Genomic DNA, 20,732 nt, shown 5'->3' with positions numbered 1-20,732 from the left:
AAAGAATATGCTGACCTACTGACCCAAGGGCCTGCTACTTATGCATAGCCTTTCAAATGAGAGCTTCCCAATAAAATCAAACTACAACTGACCCAGTATTGGGGTCTAAACATGGCTGTGCTCTATCCAATTTCTTCATTAAACCTTTTGGAAATGGGTGTGGCCTCAACTTTGGAAAATTTACCAAATCCCTATCAAATGATTCCCAAAAGGAGGTCTGTTGGTAGACTAAAACTAGATAAATGGATGCTAGTGAAATCCTCCACGTACTAAATTTCTTTTGCTTACACTCCTAGAGCTCTTTGTACAAATTGTTGTTCTTGTAATTCTTGTGCCTGATAACTGCAAGTCTCATCTGTAAGATTGCAAACTTATCTCCTGTTCTCCAAACTTCTAAAATGAGAACTGATGGCACAACACAACTGGTCATAAGTGATTGTTTAAATGAAAGTCTGCTGCTAAACCTGATTCATGATTTTATCCCAATAACCGCCCCACCCATATTTAAGTATAACTACTCATATACTTGAAAATAATGCCTAGTTTCCTCCAACAAATCCTCCAATAAGCTAGCCACACCCCAACAATAATACCATTGGAAAGGCCCATTTAATTTGGTTTAGCTATAATTGGTTTGAGGCATATTTTACGCTACTATTGTTAGTGTTATATGTAACATCTAATGGATTTCACAACGTTCTACAATGTCTGAACTATAAACAAAAAAACGAGCTCAATAAATGTAAATGACTTAGACTTCCACAGCAACCATTATCATAAATCATGAATGGAAGTATCAGTAGCAATTCTGCTAGTTTTCTGCCTAATAGTTTTGGCAGAGGTACAGGGGGCATATGTCTGTTCTTGGCTTGAGAACAGAATAAAGGCAGTGCCTTCATGACTAACTATATGCTGATGTCATTTTTTTTGCCAATTCTTTTCATTTTCACAATAATTTTTTTTTGGTGTATGTAGTACAGCTTCCTTTCTAAATGGAATGAAACAGAAAATTAGTATTAAATCATTAACTAACTTTGAGTTTAACTTCATTTCATAAATTTAAAAATCCTAGTTCAATACCCTGCTCCAAGCAAGCGGACTGTTTAAAGTGAGAATTTGAGGATTCTTTATGTTATTCTGAACATAGTAATTTTGATAATATATTATCAACTGAAACTCTTCTAAGGGTATACTGATTTAACTAATCCCTTTGAATGCCAACTAATTAAAAATATTTAGCAATATGAGCTTCATATGTATAAACATAAGATGTTCTTTTAGATAATTACATTCTATATGCTTTAAACTGAAAATATGACAGAGAAAGATAAGAATCCTTCACTTATCCTATTCGTGCGCAGAAAGATTATAAATTTTAAAAGATTTTATCTCATTTACATTAAGGAAATACAAAAATATTAATATAAACAATTTTTCATGAAAGAAAAGTATTGGCAATATATTGATAGTAAACAGCTTGATCTATCTTTACTATTACATATAGTAATTACAGTGCAAGAAACTTAACTCACATTTATGTGATTTATGACTTTACATACTATATAAGCTTACATGTATTTCTTTTTAATTTTGCCAATCTTTCAGATTATCTACTTTCCTTCTGCATATAGCCTACACACAAAAAGATGATCTTCTTGCAGACATATTTTTCTATTTCTGATGTACATTTCTGTTTTAACCTGCTCTATGTATTGAATTATCAGCAGCATTACTAAGTGATTACCTTTAAAGACAGATTCTTTCAAGTTTCTGTTTTTAATGGCGATATAACATGAAGCTGCTTATTTCCCTTTAATGCAGCATAGTCATTCTGCAATTAAGACATACCTAATTACCATGTTTTCAACAGATGCAAATGCAGCTCAATTAAAATTCTAGCCCACGTTACAAATTAAGCTACTAAATTCTGCAAGGTTATCATGTTAGGATTGGGTCACCAAGAAGTTTGGAAAAGATTAGGCAGTTATGTGTCAATGATTATGGAGAAAATGACTTTCGGCTTTAATTGAAACAAAGTTCTGCAGCTCCTGCCAAAAACACATATTTCATCCAACTATTGCAAACATTCTATTGTCAAAGATGAATCAAAGTCACAGGGTCAGAGTATTCTCCCACCCTCCACTGAGAAGCCTGTTACTGTTGTTAATGTAATGATCTCTTCTGGTTACTTATACAAGTCCCATTTCTTTCTTCTTTTTAATGGAAAGATGACCGTGTTTTAAAAATGCAGTCTAGTTTCAAGTGGTAAATTCATTAAGTTTACACCACCGTATGGATGACAAGGCTTCTGTTTTGTTAGCCCAGGACTAAAAATCCAAGAATGACCCCTATCAGACTGAATGGAAATGCTTAGGGAGATGACTTACTCCCTTCTGCTAGACAGGAATGAGAAAATTCTGAATGCCCAAGTCTGGCAATCATCCTCAGAATAAGCTAGATTGTGGCTAGTGGGGCAGAGGGGGCACAAAGGTGTTGGGTCTCTGATAATACCGCTAGGCTATAAATCAGTGATCCTGAAAATTGTTCAGATCTAAGTTCAGCTATGTAAGACAACTTATTTCCATAATTTTCAGTTGGTCTGAGTTGGATTTTCTGTTAAATGCAGCTGAAAGCATCCTAAGAGTACACTGTATAATCAAACTTTACAGCAGCTGTGAAGTATCTACAGTGTTACACAAGGGTAAGATTTAGTAGCTAATAGTATTTTAGACAGCTTCGACAATTTTACTAGATGTAAATGATTTGTTCGGACTTATTACTAGAGTTAAATGAATTGTTTGCTAGGAATAAATAGAAACACATAAAACGGTAGTCTTATACTAAGTCCCTCCCCAGCTGGATGAAAGGAAGGAAGACTAAACAGTAGTCCCATCTGAAGGCACAATCCAAAGCATGGTTTAACATCTGTAGAGTGAATGACAGAATGATTAAAGAGGCATCCACTCATTTTAAAAGCTATCCCTATTGCTCACCATTTTTATAAGTGATACTAGGTATTAGGTATACCCAGTGACAGCAACGCATATTCAGTTTGGGAAGGGAGGGTAGAAGGGGGGTGGTGTCCACCACTGGGTCAGGTGCTAGAATGATAGTAGCTGGGGAGCAGGGCTACTCAGACTGCTTTGCTGTGCACCAAAGTCACTTTGGTGGTGCTTGGGGGGCCATCAGGGGCACACCCAGTGGTATTCATAAGCCTCCAGGGCTACCGTCAGTGATGTTCAGGGGTCATTTCATTCCATGCATGCAAGGCATGCATCCCAACTTTTGTACTATCACCTTGTCCCATATTCTTGAGTCTAAGGATTAAACATTAATATTATACAGTAACAACAAGTCTCATGATGGAGACGTTACTGGGCCCGCTCGAGCAAATTTATGAACAACGGGAGGACCGTGACCGTGATTATACATGCAATATTATACATATTACACATTCTCTAGCACTATATCCTTACAATCAAATTTGCTAAAATAGGAGTAAGCTAGAATGGAAAATAATAATGGAAAATTTTACTAAACTCAGTAAATCCACTTACAACTACCAATTTATATGGATTCATATTAGGTTTAAAAAAACAATGTCACAAAAATAAGAGAGGACTTGCCTGCCAGACAACAGAGTCCTGTGCAGGAATCAAGAACTTTGGGAAAGTAAATATTATTTTTGTTTCTTATTTTAGTTGACTATTTTGACTTTGGATAAAGAAAAAAGAAGTAGAAAATGAACAGCTAGTGATACAGATGGTGTCGAATAACAGGATTTGCTTTTCTGGTCTCTGACTTTTAACATTAGAATGATGAATGCTTGGCAATAGAAAAACAGCTTTTGCTGAACACACACACTCACACACACAAAGCAACAAAAAAGCCCCCCACACAAAGCTGGCATGAAACATAAAAAATTAGAAAGCTTTTATACTAAAATGTGTGATGGGAATTATAACTGATGATGAAGAACCAAATATATGATCCAAGTGGGAGAAAAAGACACTAAGGAATCAGATGTATTTATCAGAGTCATTCTACAAGGGGCTTCAGTAACTGAAGACAGTTCATTAAGTTGATCCCTGAGACACTCAACTCTAAAAGTACACTGATTTCATTAAAAAATAAAATCTCTTCTCAGTTTATGTTGGGATATGGAGAAGGTGGAGAAACAAAAACAGCAAGATCACTCTCACTGTTTAAGATTTATTTAAGAAAAAAAAAAGCCTTACATCTACTTGATATTCTAAACTCTTTAATGCATTCTCTTTACCTCCAAATGAAGCAGGTAAAATGTTCCTGAAAGGAATGACAGGGTATCACCTCTATTATCCCTCTCTTTCGAAAGAATGCCACCGAGAAATTACAATGAGGGTTACACCCTTAATTTCCTGAATGCTTGCAAATATGGTTTGGTATCCAATTGACTTTTATACTCAACTGATGGATCACATGGAAGTCTTTTCTGTCCAGTGGGGAATAATATAGTGAAGCTGGTATTTCCTTTCCTTTCCTTTCAACATTCTTCCCAAATGGACTGGTTACACAAAGTGGCAACTACTGCTAGACTTACCACTAAAACATTCATTTTAGTCAAGGAGAATGCTTGTTGTCAAATGCGGTTTTGCCAACATACAAAACAGAATTTATACTGTTAAGAAATCCCAGGTCACTACTCTGACTCTTTGAAGTGTAAAAACAAAAACTAAAGCAAAGAACAAAATCCAATTCTGCAAATGTGACATAATAACAAATTGGCAAGCAATGCTCTATTTTCTTCTATTTTTGAGAAATCATATATCTTGCCTTCCATATTTGGGATATACAAAAACGAACTGAATTTCAAAAGATTGCACTAAAAAATTTCAAATGCATTCACTACAGTTAATGAAGGGCTTCAAAAATCAAAGGAAAGTTAGATTGCATAGGAAGAAGGAGGAAGGAATCTAATGCCTTCCTGGTGGAGGGGAGTATTTGAAGGGGAGGTAACAAGATATACCACATATAGAGTGTGTGGTCTGAAGAGGAATGTCCAGGTTTGCTCAAGAGATTGGAAGTGTATTTTGTGAAGCTTATTCAGCAAATCCGGACTCAATGCGGTCTCTCAGGAGATCCTAACATTAACTGAAAATTTTAAATATTGAGGATTTGGTCTAGATTGGACAGAAGGAGTGAAATTAGGAGATTCCATGGGAGAAAATTAAGAAAGCTTGGTAATGGACTGATTCCACAGCAAGATGATGATTTGAGGTTTCAGAGCCTGGAAATGCTAATGAGAGAAATCACATCAACATCATCCATCTTTATATGTGAGATGCTAAGCATGTAAACGCAGTTTATTCCTTCTCCCTGCCATTGCCAAGCATCATTACTCACCTGGATTATTACATTTCTTCTATATAACTGATCTTCTTACCACCAGCTTTGTTGCTTTCCATCCCATGCCTGATAGTCCATCCTCATTCCATTGACCTCAATAATCAAATTCTTTTACTTTAAATTCGTCAAATGCTTTTCTGAGTTCCTCAGCATAAAAAGTAAATACTTTACACAAGGCTGTCTGTGATCCATTCTCTGCCCAGCTATTAAATCTCATCCCTCACTTTTCTCGCCCTCCGCAAGCATCATCTCTAGCCAAGTAAAGCAGTAGAGGGATGGCCCCAGTCCATCCGCTCTCCGAGCAACAGCTTTACAGGCCATAAAGCACAATCACCAAATGGATGTACTGGCCCTCAGAAAGCCTGCTCTCAAAGGCCTCTCTTCAGCATACATGAGCATAAAGCTGCCCTGAGCCCACGGCTGTGGATATGCCATGTGCTAGTGAGATTTTCTGGTTACTAAGTGACTCAATTCAACTAAAGTCTTTGTAGGAGACTGGGATTTGGTGGAGGCTGGGGAGAAACCTTCCAGATCTTGTGGCCATCGAAGACAATGCCTCCCATGTAAGCTTCTTTACTGAGAGTGCTGGCACCAATCTGGTCTCGCCTAACTCTTGGTACTCCCTGAACCCTGCCTCTAGGGTTGATGTCACATTACAGTCTGTAAGCTCCTGGGTTGTGCCCTAACAAGAATTCCTATCAACCAAGAATTCCTCTGAGCAGACTTAATCTATCTCCCCTTTCATTCCAATACCACATGATCTGAGTGACTAACCTATTCTTTGGTGCTGAGGTAACCTGGGCACCACAATACCTTGGTCTCCACACTGCTTCTCAAGTGGCATTTTGTCCACTGGGTTGAAGCATGTCTGACTCTTCAGCAACTGACAGCCTCTATGTTAGATCTAATGTACACAGTGCATCCAAGCACATTTACAGAGTTTAAGGCACTGTAAGTATAGTAATAGGTGTTCCAATTGGAAAGTTTGTTTAATACTCTTAAAAAATTTTAATCAGAACCAAAAGGTAGACATTCTTTAATTAGTTCATATGTTCATATAAATGATCCTGGTCAACAAATAAAATAATTTTTTTCCTAAACAGAAAGGTGTTAAATAAGTGTCCAGTAATTTAATGCTGGAGTTGTGACTTTTTATTGTTATTTTGGTTAATGCCACTTGACATCTAGAAAAAGAAATTCAAGAAGTTGTTTCCACCACTTTGTATACTTACATTTATACTACATCCTGAAACTTTCAAAAGATTAATCAAAATGCCTTGTCATAAACTGAAGGTAATAACAGCACTGTAGCATTGTAGCATTGTCCTCCCATTGTTCATCAATTTGCTCAAGGGGGCACCAGTAATGTCTCCATTAAAACATCTCCACTGTGAGACTTATCGTTACTATTTTTGGCTTATCACATATGCCATATGGAGCTTTCCAGGCTCTGTTGTGCAGGCAGGATACTCTCGGTAGCTTGCCGGGCTCTCCAAAAGGGACAGAGGAATCGAACCCGGGTTGGCAGCATGCAAGGCAAACATCCTATCCACTGTGCTATCACTCCATTAATAAAGTATATAAATTAGCATAAAAGGATAGGGTAAACTGTTTCTATTCCCAGCACTTTAGAGAACATTAATTTTTTTTTAATTGAAGTACTGTGAGATACAGTTACAAAGCTTTCATGATTGAGTTTCAGTCATACAATGACTGAATACCCACTCCTCCACCAGTGTACTTTTTCTACCACCAATGTGTCTCCAATATCCCCCCTTCTACCTCCAACCCACCCCAACCCCTGCCTCTATGGCAAATAATTTCCTTCTTACTCTCTTTCTACTTTTGGGCATTATGGTTTACAATAAAGATGCTGAGAGGCCATCATGTTTGGTCCTTAGTCTACATTCAGCACATATCTACCAACTTGTGATCCCTCCAACCATCACTGACTTTGTGATCCCTTCTCTATCCCAGCTGCCGTCTCTCCCAGCTCATGAGGCAGGCTTTCGACCATGGAGCAATATTCCTGGACCTTGTCTCTATTGTCCTTGGGTGTTAGTCTCATACTATGTTATTTTATATTCCACGAATGAGTGCAGTCATTCTCTGTCAGAGCACATTTTTTGAGGAGGCATATCCACTGATGCTCAGACTTTCTCCTGGCTTCGTGCTCTGGGGTCACTTCTAGTGGGGCTGGAGGTTCAACATATGGTGTCAGAGATTGAACCCAGCTCAGCCACATGCAAGGCAAGCACCCCATTCACTGGACAATCTTTCCAGTTCCAGAGAATTTTTTTAAAAAGGATTAACACCAAACTGATTAAAATAGGTAAATCAAAAAGTAAATCTTCTGCAAAGTACTCTGCCCTATCATTCATATCAAATTCTTATTCTATATTATTCATATATTATTTCATAGATTTTGCTAAAACTAAAATCAGATTTAGACCATTTTATCTCATATATGACTTGATAAAAAGTAACTAGAGTGTGAAGAATGCTGAGAGCTGACAGAGACATGAAATATAATTTGCTATTCTTTAATTAGTTAAAAAAAATTCCCAAGAAAGCTAGACTAGCTGATTTACTAACATAAACCTGGTCTCATCACATACAGACTGTTTATCTAAGTTATGGATATTTCAGAGCAATGCTTTGCCTTATCTCCTAATAAGAGTATATAAGAAAGTAGGCAAGCTGATCAAAAGCAAATTGTCCTTATGTTTTCAAGGCATACAGCTTTTTCACATTTAAAATCCTAAAGAGGCTATAACTTAAATCAATAGGTACAACTAATAGGTTTGTATTTAGTTTTGTTATGTTCCACCTCCTCTAATCCAACAAAAAAAGCTGTTAGTGAACTGATAGTGAGGTAATTTGGCAACTTTTAATTGAGGAAAACTGGGGCTCTGTATTTTTCAAAAAGAAAACAAAGCAATCTTACTCATGAATTTTCTTGGTAGCAACAGCAACTGATTTATTAAGGGAGGGGGGTGGGCAGGGAGGACTACTGAAGCTGTGTGCTGAGAGCCAGGCAGGGGTACATAATTTGCATAGAAGAAGGAGCAGATTGTAGATGCCCTGACATGTCAAACACAGGTATGGCCTCAGAGATAATGGGCCCCAGAATACAAAGCTCCATCTTGATCCAGACAGACACGCACAACATGGAGAGGCCAGATGGATTAAATGAGAGACAAAAATGCTGGCTTCTGCCATCTCTGCAGGAAGAACGTAAGTGTTACAGAAGATGACAGATACCAGATACCACATGGATCCCGCCCCAGTCTCTTGGCCCCCACTGTTGTGCCCGTGCCATGATTGTGACACTGTGGAGAAGAGGGGGCCTGTGCGAAGCCATGGAGCACAGGCTCTGGGGCGGCGCTGGGCCAGCTGACAAGAGCAATCAACGGGGCCTCTGCCTAGAAAAGAGCCACAAGAGAGAAAGCCAGGGAGTGGGGCCGGGGCGGGGGGGGGGGGGGGGGGCAGTGACTGAACAACACTGAAGCCCCCTTGTCCCCAACATTCCAACGCCACAGCGCTGCAGTAGGAGGTATCCTGCATAACCAAAGGACCCTCTGCTCTGACCAACACGCATATTTCAGAACAAAGTTCAAAAGCAGTCCAGCATTTTCATTTCACGGGGTGCTGCATCCCAACAACACATCCCCCACTACTAGCTGGCCTCATAGCCAGAAGCCCACAGGCATTATTCAAGGTGGGTAGTGATGCCGAGGCAGGGGCACCACCAGATATTAGAATGGGATCCCAGGAAGCCACAGTGACAGGGAATGATGGGTGGTCCCTGTTCTGAGGACACGAGTCAGGCTTTGAAAAGGCCATTGGGAAAACGAAAGGAAGAAAGAGCTCATCATAAACACCATTCTGTCTCCAGTCACATGGCAAAGTGACTATCTAATGACCAACACTCTGAGCAGATTTGTATCTATTTTGAGGAAAAAAAAGAAAAAACAATCTGATGAGGTGCTGAAAGTCTAGTTCACAGAAGCCCGGTGTTGGCCACCAACAGGAAGGATAGGCCTCAGGCATCCTGCTGAGGACCTGTCTGTCCAACCCACACTCCCTTTCTTTCTTCTTTCTTTCTTTCTTTCTTTCTTTCTTTCTTTCTTTCTTTCTTTCTTTCTTTCTTTCTTTTTTCCCCCTTTTTGGATCACACCCGACATTGCACAGGGGTTACTCCTGTCTCATGCACTCATGAATTACTCCTGGCAGTGCTCGGGGGACCATATCAGATGCTGGGAATTGAACCCGGGTCGGCCGCATGCAAGGCAAACACCCTAACTGCTGTGCTATCACTCCAGCCCCCCACAATCCCTTTCTTAATTTAAAAAGTGGTATTGTTGAGGCAGGGGCTCACTTCCTGATGCAACAAATGCTCAATGAGTACTGAGTGGACAGCTCTGTGGTTACTTGGTCATATGGTCCTACAGCAGTCCTGAGGAGTATTTTCCTGTGCGCACCTTATCTAAGGAGGCATGAGCAGGATTGTAAGTTGGCAAATAAGTGGAAACCAGAATCATGGAATATTAATCCTAGAAGAACCCCCAAAACCATCTCAACCAGAGCTTTTCAAACCGCCGAGAATTTTTCAAACTGCAAGCTACCCTTCCATGACATTAACATTTGGGAAGGTCCTGATATACTAAGAAACTTTAAGCCCCCATAATTGGAGCACCAAAGGGGTGGGAACAGCAGAAGGGGCTGGAGAGGGAGCCTTGGATAAATCTCACCTGCCCCTTCTCTTACCCGCAGCCACCACCAAGGAAGGCATGTGGGGTGCTCACACTACACACAGCGAACATCAGGGACCTCACTGTCCAAATCACAAACAAATCAAGTTTCCAGGCCTTTATGCAATTGTATCAAAATCCCAAACGGAATCAAGAAAGAAGAAAACAGACTAGATTCAGTGCTGGTCTGGTTCAGTGCTCAACACACCGCACTAATACAATCTCAACAACTCAAATGTCAGGAATTACAATGCACACTAGTTGCTTTCATCATCTCCAAAATTCAATAGGTTGTCTGCATGAAAAAAAGATTTTTCAATTTTGGAAAAACACAGCATTTTGTGATGATAGATAGACATGAAACAAGTATCTTGCCCCACTGCTAAAACTTCACCTTTGGTTCACAAATTATGATTCATGTATTTATCTTTTTACTGATGACAAAAAATAAATGAATAGGTTTTAACATATTTAAATTTTATTTTCAATTAGAAAAGGTATCTGTATTCATATAGGGGCAATTCTACAAGAAACCTTGGTGGCAAATTCTGAAGTTTGTCCCTAAAGAGTTAAAAACATGTCTTGAATTTGATAAGCATCCCATCCCATTGCATTTGAAATGAGTGACATATGTGAGAAAAATCACATTTTATAAGGTAATTTAAATAACATTTTAACCAGAACAAGAAAAAAAGCTCAGAAAACCAAACACTGTAGCTACTTAAAAAAAAATTTTTTTTGAGGCATCAAGGTCAGTCAAAGTACTATATGTTTTATTAACTATATAACCAGGAGAGACAGCAATAGCAATCTGTGATAAAGATCCTACCCCAAAAAGGGCTATGCAACAAATACTGGCTAGGATGGCAAAGAACTAGGGATACTATGAGGGGGAAAAAAATCAAGAAGGTTGAAAGCACATATGACTCAGGATCTTGGATACAAGACTTGGCAGCAAAAATAGGAAATATGTTCTTTATCTGGCAAGAATAGGCTGCATATATTTGAAATTGCTAACTGGCTGGAGTGAAAAAACCATCCAGATTTAGAGAAGGATTGGGGGGATGAAGGGGGGTTAGGGTTGAGGTATTGCAATCTCCTCAAGTGTTGCTTTTCATGTTACATTATGGCAGAAATATGCATCTTCCTATGAATATTTCTGTGTGAAACATACTCCATGGGACAGAAAAAAAACCCATATAATTTTACCTATATATCCTCAAAATGTGATTTGGTTAAAATGCTTCTTTCCAACCACAGTCACTCTTAGGTATGCGTGATAAAAATGATCCAAACTAAAAGATAAATTGTGAATAATTTACAGTTTCTTAAATTATCTCTGCCCTTTGCCTGATTTCAGGCAGTGGCATCTTCAACTTTACTTAGGGGTGAGATGGATACATTAGAAGTTAAAGAACTAAAATGTAAATGTCACTGTCCTCCCATTGTTCATAGATTTGCTCAGCGGACCCAGTAACGTCTCCACTTTGAGACTTGTTGTAACTGTGTTTGGCATATTGAATCCAGGCTTTGCCATGGGGGTGAGATACTCTCGGTAGCTTGCCGGGCTCTCCAAGAGGGGCAGAGGAATCGAACCCAGCTCAGCCTGGCTGGCTGCACACAAGGCAAATGCCCTACCTCTGTGCTATCGCTCCTGCATGTAAATAGTAGTTCTAGATAATATAAGACAATCAACTATTTTTTTCAACAATTTTTTTAACCCATTAAAGCTCCCAAAACCTTTCTAAGAAAAAAAAACCAATAGAGTGTTCTTTTTTTTTTTTATTTCACTGGAGGTTATTTATATACCATGGTTAAATATAAGATAACGCTCTGATGCAGACATTTAACATATATATAAATATTAGAATCTTACCCTTAATATTCTACTACAGAAAACATATAAGTCACTCATATTAACCTTGGACTTCTAATAATCTTGACTTTAAATATTTTACAACCTAGAAATAAATGTATCTTGGGGCCAGAAAGCTAGTTCAGTGGGTAGGGTAATTTGCGGTTGCATGTTGATGAACCCTACATAGTCCCCTGAGCCTTACAGGAGTGATCCCTGAGCACAGAGCCAGGAGCACTGCCAGGTGGAGCCCAAAATCAAAAGAAAGAAAGAAACACAACTCGGTAGCTCACAGCAAAGAAAGCAAGAATAATTAATGAAAGTAAAGGGCCAGAGAGATAGTACAGTGGGTAGGGTACTTGACTTGTATGCAGCAGGTCTGGGTTTGATCCCTGGCACCACACAGAGTCTCCCACAATATGCTAGGCATGATCCCTGAGTAAAGAGCCAAGAGTAAACCCTGCGCAAAGCTGGGTATGGTCCCAAAACCAGAATAAACATCCCAAAAAATAAATTCTCGAGATTAGATTATTTTATATATTCATTGGTAAAATCACATTATAAGAGTCACTAAAGAGCAGTGAGCAGTGCTTTACAAACCTGGAGCGATAGCACAGTGGTAGGGCGTTCCCCCTGCATGCAGCCAGCCCAGTCGAGCCGCCGGGTTCGATTCCTCTGCCCCTCTCGGAGAGCCCGCCAAGCTACCGAGAGTATCTCGCCCACGCGGCAAAGCCTGGCAAGCTACCCATGACATATTCAATATGCCAAACATAGTAACAACAAGTCTCAAAAGGGAGACGTTACTGGGCCCGCTCAAGCAAATCGATGAACAACGGGAGGACAGTGACAGTGACAGTGGATTTTTATGATAAATTAAGTACTATAACATTGTTTAAAGTGGATTATATCTATCAGCAATGTTTACGGAATTGAAATTGAACAGGCTATAAAATATTATTACTATATTAAAATTTTTAATTTTCAGATCATAACTGCATTTTCCAAAAACAACCGGGGAGAATAATAGCACCACTTTACATTTTAGTGTATCTCTTGTATCTTGCCATGAAACTCTTCCAACTACTCTGTATTTAATCTACTATGGTACCACATGACTTACTGACTCTGAAAAAATCCCACTGTAAAACTGTTAGAGAAGGAAAGTAAAAAGGTAAGTAAAACTGTTTGGTAATTGTGAAAATATCAGACCTCAGAGACATCTGTGGAGGGTTCTGCAATGACCTGGGTTCCCTGGCGTACAGTTTGAGAACCGCCACTTTATCGAGCTCTTTGTATGTTCTGTTAGAATTAGAAACTTACATGTCTCCATGCCCTCATCATCATCGTCTACAGCAGGTTTGTCGTAAGACTTGTCAATGGCAGCTCTGAAACTCTCGTTGCATCCTCTTCCTCGGATAATTCGTGGCCGTGGACGATGGAAAGGAATATCCCCATTTAAAGTCACCTCAGCTACTGCTGTCTGCAGACTCTCTAAGGAGCTGGACTTCTTCAGACCTAGGGAAGGTCCCACATCTCTACTGGGGGAACCTTGGAAATTTATAGAAACAAAATAATAGAATTAGTGAGGTAAGACTACATACCAGGCTCTCTATCTATAAATTGTGGAAATAATTAGGGACATATTATCCATTCAATGACGTATATAAATAAAAAAGGTAAAGTAATATTACTAATTTCAGTTCATATTCAATTTGTCTATTTTCACTTGAGTGTTGGGATTGGTGGCAATCTACCTATGTAGAGACATGAAGATAACCCATTGAAATCATGTACTGTACACCAATAATAAATTAATGAAAATATACATTAAAGTTCTTTGCATTAGGAAAAACTAATGTATCAGTTTCCAGTTTTATCTCAGAAGATGAAATTTTTGTCAAATTGTTTACTCCAAGTCATGTAAATAATTTAAAATAACCAGAATAAACCAGAAGCACACTTAAAGAACAGAAATGAGAACTAAGTGAAAAAAAAAAAGTTGAGGTGTTTGTGATTTTTCATCTTGTTTTAAGATCTGCTTGGGTAGCTTAAAATCACTTACCAAACATCAACACCTTTGGGATGGTGGAGTGTAATAACTGTGTTCATCAAAACTGCAAACTCTAACACTATAGCAACCATGTCATCTAAACTATAAAAAAATTGAGGAAATTTATGTTTTAAAAACTTAAAATAATTTAAAATAATTTACTGCACCAGAGCGATGGTAAAGTGAGAAGGGCGCTTTTCTTGCATGAAGCCAAACTGGATTCAATTCCCGATACCCCATGTGGTTCTAAACCTGTCAAGAGTGATCTCTGAGTAGCAGAATCATGAGTAAGCTCTGAGCACTGACAGGTACGGTACAAAACCCAACAAATAAATAAAAAATATGTCTCCCAATAGAATGTAAACTCTAAACAATGACCCTCAGAAATTTCTTCATTATAGTGCAGGTTCATTCAACACACAAGTGAAAAAAGCACATGTGAATTCATGTCATTAATAAACTTAGGAATGCCTGGAACCAGGCAGAATTCTAATTTGGGGAATTTTTTTGTTTTGTTTTGTGGAAGAGCAATACATAGAAACACTCTACATCATGGCTCTCTTTGATGAAAAACAGAGGAAAGAAGAGAGCTATGAAAACATATCCAGACCAGGGGATAATACTACCTTCTTAAGAAATTAACTATAAACAAAAGGAACATGGTGAACAATTATCTAAAAAATTCAGTGGAACCACATGCAAGAATACATAGATTAAAAGTTTGGTTCTATTTCTTAAGATCCATGGTAAGAAAACCTGAGATAATATCCATAGTACCATTAGCTTTAGAAGGCAATCAGAATGGAATTCTTTAACCAATTTAGACAACCTCATCTATCATTGCCTTGTCTGACTCTCAGAGGTAGACAAATTTAGAATATACCAGCTTTGCAACACCACCTGGGCAACCTACATTATAGAACTAGCTATTTTCTTACGCAGTTAAAAAGGCAGGTATGAAAAATGGGAGTGTAGGGGAGATAGATAGTTAATCTCTACATGGGGTCATCTGCCCATATGTTGACCAATAATTAAGGAGAAGACTTGTTATCATAGAAGACAAATAGTTTTGTCATATGCTTTCCATGACTCGGTATAAAACAGAATACAAATTAAATTGCAAGTCAAAAAGAATTCATTTACATTATGTCTTCCACCTAATTTTCACAATGGGTTAGTATTTTTAAGTCAGAACAGATATGGTAAAAATGTAACAAAGTCAGAATAGTGAAAAGATGATTCTAATGAAGATATAATATTCCATAAATTATTTTACTTGGGAGAAAACATAGTTGCTTAACTTCAATGCAGAATTACAGACATTCGATTATTTTATGAGAAAAATTCATGTAAAATACTTATTTTTAGGAAAATCAATAGTACTTTTTCTCTTGATAGCACTGCAATGTTTGGTCTTATGGTTTATATACTCATAGAAACAATATTGCTAGAAGAAAATAGAATTTTGCCCCATGGAACAAAATAAAAAACAGGAAACTAAGGAATCAAAAATAATGGAAAAGGATCATTTGGGGACAAAATTATATACTTCCTATGATTATCATTGGGAATTTCATTTCCAAATATTATGCTCATTTATTGTCATAAATGAGTTCTTTTCCTTTGGGTTTCATTAACATCATAAGGCAGGGGCTGGAGCAATATTATATGGGGTCAGTTAATTGTCTTGCACATAGCAGACCTGGATTTTATCCCTGGCATTCCATATGGGCCCCTATTAATTCCTGAACACAGAGTCAGGAGTTAAGTCCTGAGTACTGTTGAGTGTGACTCAAAAAAAAAAAAATAACAAGGCAAATATTTTGTGCTTTTGTGGGTTTATAAAGAATATATATTTGTGTATATTATCTATATCCTCAATAAGGATTTTATGTTTAAACACTTGACTTTGTAGTCACTAAGATTTTCCTAAGTGACAAACATCGCATGTGTAGGGGGCTGGAGAAAGTTAGTGGGTAGGACACTTTCTCTGCATGTAGATAACAAATTCAATCCCTAGCACCCCATAGGGGTTCCTCAAGCCCACCAGGAGTGATCCCTCAGTACAGAGCAGGGATAAGCCCTGAACACTACCAGATATGACCCCAAAACAAAAACAAAATGGTACATGTACATATATATTTATATATGGTATATAAAATGTATATTTATTAAAATACACAAATATAGACATCTAGATAAAAGGATAAAATGCCAACTAAATATGCAAAGTATTTGGAAAGTGCAGCTCAGAGACTGCTCATTCTTTTCAATAGATAACACTCTAGAGTATAGCATTTTATTTAATGATTGTTAATGGTAGATACTGAGTAAACGGGAGGGCAACAAAGTACTGTAATAGATATGGTTGAAAATTTATTACAACATTATCCAAAAAAAAGCAATGTCTATTTTTGATTCTGTACTAGAAATTAGCAAACCATGGTGAAATCTGAAAACTTTTATTTGAAAATACCCATGTCCATCATTTGTACATATTCTATGGCTGCTCACTGCTACTTGAGAAACTAATTCATAATTAAGAGACTGAATGTACAAGATCTACAACAACAATGTCTGGTTGTTGTCCAAAAAAATGGTCTGGTAACTTACTCTGAACATGCCAATCATTCATTTAAGCCCTATATTAGCCCTATATTAGCGCTTTTCCAAGGTGTGGCATGGGAGGCAACCCTTGCAGTGCTTGAGAGATACTCCTGGCTGTGTGTTTAGGAGAAAATCATCAAGGTGTTCAGGAGAAACCCCTCGAGGTGTTCAGGAAATGATATGTAGTGCAGGGGATCAATCCAGCATTACCAGATTTCAAGGTGGGTGCCTAACCCCCTACGCTACCTCTCCAACCTGCTAAGCAATACATAAAGTCTGTTGAAAGAGGGTTACTGAGATCCAGAGCACTTTAAGTACAGGATTCAGATTCCCTAGTAAAAAAATATAAAAATGTCTTCATCTAAAGGGTGGGAGAAAATATCTGCCTTTATTCAAACACATAAAAGAATTTTTTTTAGGGACTGAAGCAATAGCACTGGAGGTAGGGTGTTTGCCTTGCATGCGACCGACCTGGGTTTGATTCTCAGCATCCCATACGGCCCCCATGAGCACCACCAGGAGTAATTCCTGAGTGCAGAGCCAAGAGTAACCCCTGTGCATTGCAGGGTGTGACCAAAAAAGAAAAAAAAAAGATTTAAAAAAATTTGAATGATTTTATCTAAATCTTAGTTATGCTAGTTTGCTTATGTCACATATTCAATTATTAAATGATTAGAAACCCACTTCTCCTCTTGTATTGGTCTCTCTTCTTTCAAAAAGTAAGTTTATACCTGAAATATGATGCAAGATTGGCAAACAGAGAAGTAAAAGGGAAAATTAAATGATTTTTCTATTTTTCTACTCCTATCTATTAATACTGCTTTGACTGAAAAGAAGAGGACATCTTTTGCAAGGGGGTGAAGGAAACAGAATTCAGTTTTTAATATGAAAGTCCTGTGGTTGGACTGGTGATCTAAAAAAATATACCATTATAAGCCTGGTATAATCTTTGGACTAACTGGAAAATTGTAATAACTAATAATTCAAGTTAATAGAAGAAAGAAAAATAACTAAAAATCTATTTCATGGCTAATAGTAAAAAGTGGAGAGAGGACTTAGTTTAGATTTTTTATTCCTGTAGATTTAAAAAAATAGGCCAAAGAATACTTTGGTATAAGTATACCATTTTTCTTGTCCCAAGTTTCTCCAATTTAAATTGGAAAGGACAGCTTTCACATAGGGGTAAAAAAAAAAAAAACACTTTAATGAAGATCCAGCATTTAAAAAAATTAAAAATTTATGATTGAGTTAGAACATAAAATCTGCCTTTCCACTGCCTTCCCACTAAGGAAATGATTTAATGTTATCAGTATTAATTTGAATATTATTATTCTTCTTAAAATCATGATAAATTGATCTTTTACTCTTAATGGTAGTGAATTGGTTAATTAAATTTTCTTATTTTATCTAATTGGCATAGTATATAAAGTGATGCTACATAACCTGAACAGAACAATTTAGTTTCCATGAACAATAAAATTACTTCTTAGAAGGACTGAATAATCTTAACTACAAAATCTAATTACTAATTTACATATGTGAGCTATCAAACAATGTTTTTCTTTAGCCCTGTTTTAGAATTTCAATGAATTTTGTTTGATAAGATAAATAACTACTTCTTAAGGCTGTGACTATAGTTAATTGCCTTGTATTTCAGTTAATTCTATGATTTATTAGATGCACTTTTTACAATCTATCTTTTACTCTACAGGATGTGAAAACTTTGACCATATCCACAATAATCTTTACATACGTATAAAACATAAACACTTCCAACCAGGCTAAAACTAATGACTAGTACAGGTTAAAAAGGTGAATTAAAACTAATTAGTGCTAAGTGGTGTAACTCCATCATGCTAGAGCTAGAATAATTAAAAAACTATTGCAAACATATAGTAATAAATCATAAATGCTCAATTATACACATCACATTACTTTTAATTACAGAAACTTTCCACAGAAAATAACAGAAAAAGTAAAATCTTCAGTGTAAAATCCAGCCCAATATAATTTATTGTTTCTATGGAATGATAGAAATGATAGGCAGTCTTTCAGAAATGAGCCCTAAATACTTATAGGGGAAGAGAGAGACAAACCTATTAGAATACGTTCACAAGGTTAAGATAAGCGTGCAGCCGGTCCGGCCTAGCTGGGTTCGATTCCCCCACCCCTCTCGGAGAGCCCGGCAAGCTACCAAGAGTATCTCGCCCACAGGGCAAAGCCTGGCAAGCTACCCATGATGTATTCAATATGCCAAACACAGTAACAACAAGTCTCACGATGGAGACGTTACTGGACCAGCTCGAGCAAATCAATGAACAACAGGAGGACAGTGCTACAGTGCTACATAGTCTAACATAATGTCAGGTAACTATGAGTTAATTCTTGATCTGAAAAAGGATTTCAGAGTGACTAGTGATAGCAATACTTAACAATGTCATTCAGCAAAAAATATCTATATTTGTTCTATTATCCTCCAAATCAACCTTAGAGACTAATTTCTGGAAGTTAACTAGACATCAAACAAATAAATTAAAAAGTTAGGAGTCTATCTCTAGAGATTATGCTTTCCAAAATTATTTTATGTGTGTGTGTGAGAAACATTCTAACGCCAATGTAACTGAGAAAATCTAGGTTGTTCTCACATTCTTGAAGCCCTAAATTATATTTCCACTTAACACACTATACCGATAGATTTCTTCTAACAAAATTATTTTCTTTCTTGTACAGCTTGATTTCCTACAATAAAAACATCCCTGCAAGACTGGAATATTTATGTTTACATGTGCTATGATTGGCAGCTCTATAATTATGATAAGCTCCTTGGATCAGTTTCTATGGCAACAGTCTAACTGTCCATTCTTACCTGCTTTCTGGTCATCCACTGTATTGAGTTTAGTCTCGTCAGCTACTGTTAAAAGGTAAATGTATAACGGTTAGCCCAGTTAGTCCCCACAGCCCAACATGCTTCAACGTTTCCCAGATTTTTTCAGTTAGGTGACAATTCTTAGATAATATTTCATGCAAATGATATGAAACATCAAGCAAACATCCAAATCAATGAAAGGGGGAAAAGCAGTGTCTCCATGCAATATGCCAGTCATTTCATTTCACAGACATGTGTGTTATTTATATGTTAGCATATCATAATTAGCCAAGACAATACACCGCCAAATTTTTCTTTTATGCATGTGATAAATTAATGCTTTTAGTCTTAAAGTATATACAGCCACCAGAGAACAGCATAAGTTACAGTTGATTAACAAAGGCTATTTTTTAATCATTCAGTTTATAGACATAATTATTTTACTTTTTGTAGTTGTTTTTGGTGGATTTGAATTTAAAAAGAGACACTACCTGATTGGTGTTTGAACAATTATGGTTATTTTCATCCTCTCATTTGCTTTGAAATACAAATCATTGCTTTGATTAAACACCTTAATTATCAACATATAAGCATTTCAATTAAGTGAGTCTTTAAAAATTGCAATGAAAGATATGAAGTAACCAAATACTAGACATGGATTGAGATAATGGTTTCTCTCCAAACTTTTTCTTCTGTTTTAAAAATCTCACAATGAACCAAATACTATTTTAATGAAATTGGTTTTAAACAGCCGAAGTGTTAAAACATTTCATTTATTCAAATAAAGAGCATGAATATAGCATGATAAGCACATGTGTTTGTTTCTTTTCTCATCAGAAAACATATATATTAACATATTGCGCATTATGTAAACATGCCACTTATGGGTAATATAGTTATCTCAAACTCCGAGAAAAAACTAATTTTTGCCAAATCGTCACATTTCACATTTGTTTTCTCTATTGCTCAAAGTAAACAGACATGTGTTTGAGACCATCAATTTCAATCTGAAAGCATCTAAACCTTATTTAGATAAAGATTCATGGAGATTGTACTCACTACCTAAATCCATGCTTTTTGATTTTCTCGTTTTAACGAAATCCAATTGACTGGCATCTGAAAATTGCTTTGTGCGTTTTTCTGACATACTCTGACGTCCAAATCCTTCTCGTTGAAAAGCAAGAACTGGATCAACATCTGGACTCAAAGAGCTGG

General features: G+C 37.1%; 1 protein-coding gene across 18 annotated transcripts in view; it reads right to left on the bottom strand.

Annotated features, from left to right (window-relative positions):
* PARD3 (par-3 family cell polarity regulator) overlaps positions 1-20,732 on the bottom strand; it is a 668,633-nt gene that overhangs the window by 220,297 nt on the left and 427,604 nt on the right. For 8 of the 18 annotated variants that reach the window (XM_056131187.1, XM_056131194.1, XM_056131151.1 and 5 more), the window contains 3 exons: positions 20,577-20,728; positions 19,518-19,562; positions 13,315-13,542 (listed from right to left, as the gene is read on the bottom strand). In XM_056131187.1, coding sequence (XP_055987162.1) covers positions 13,315-13,542; positions 19,518-19,562; positions 20,577-20,728 — 425 coding nt within the window. The remainder of the gene's footprint in view (positions 1-13,314; positions 13,543-19,517; positions 19,563-20,576; positions 20,729-20,732) is intronic. The other 10 variants (XM_056131203.1, XM_056131177.1, XM_056131144.1 and 7 more) reach the window with 3 other exon arrangements.

Source organism: Sorex fumeus, unplaced genomic scaffold (genome assembly GCF_029834395.1).
Source record: "Sorex fumeus unplaced genomic scaffold, SorFum_2.1 ptg000007l, whole genome shotgun sequence".
Lineage (NCBI taxonomy): Eukaryota > Metazoa > Chordata > Mammalia > Eulipotyphla > Soricidae > Sorex > Sorex fumeus.
The sequence above is the reverse complement of the archived record's forward strand: the minus strand, read 5'-3'. Positions and strand labels throughout refer to the sequence as shown.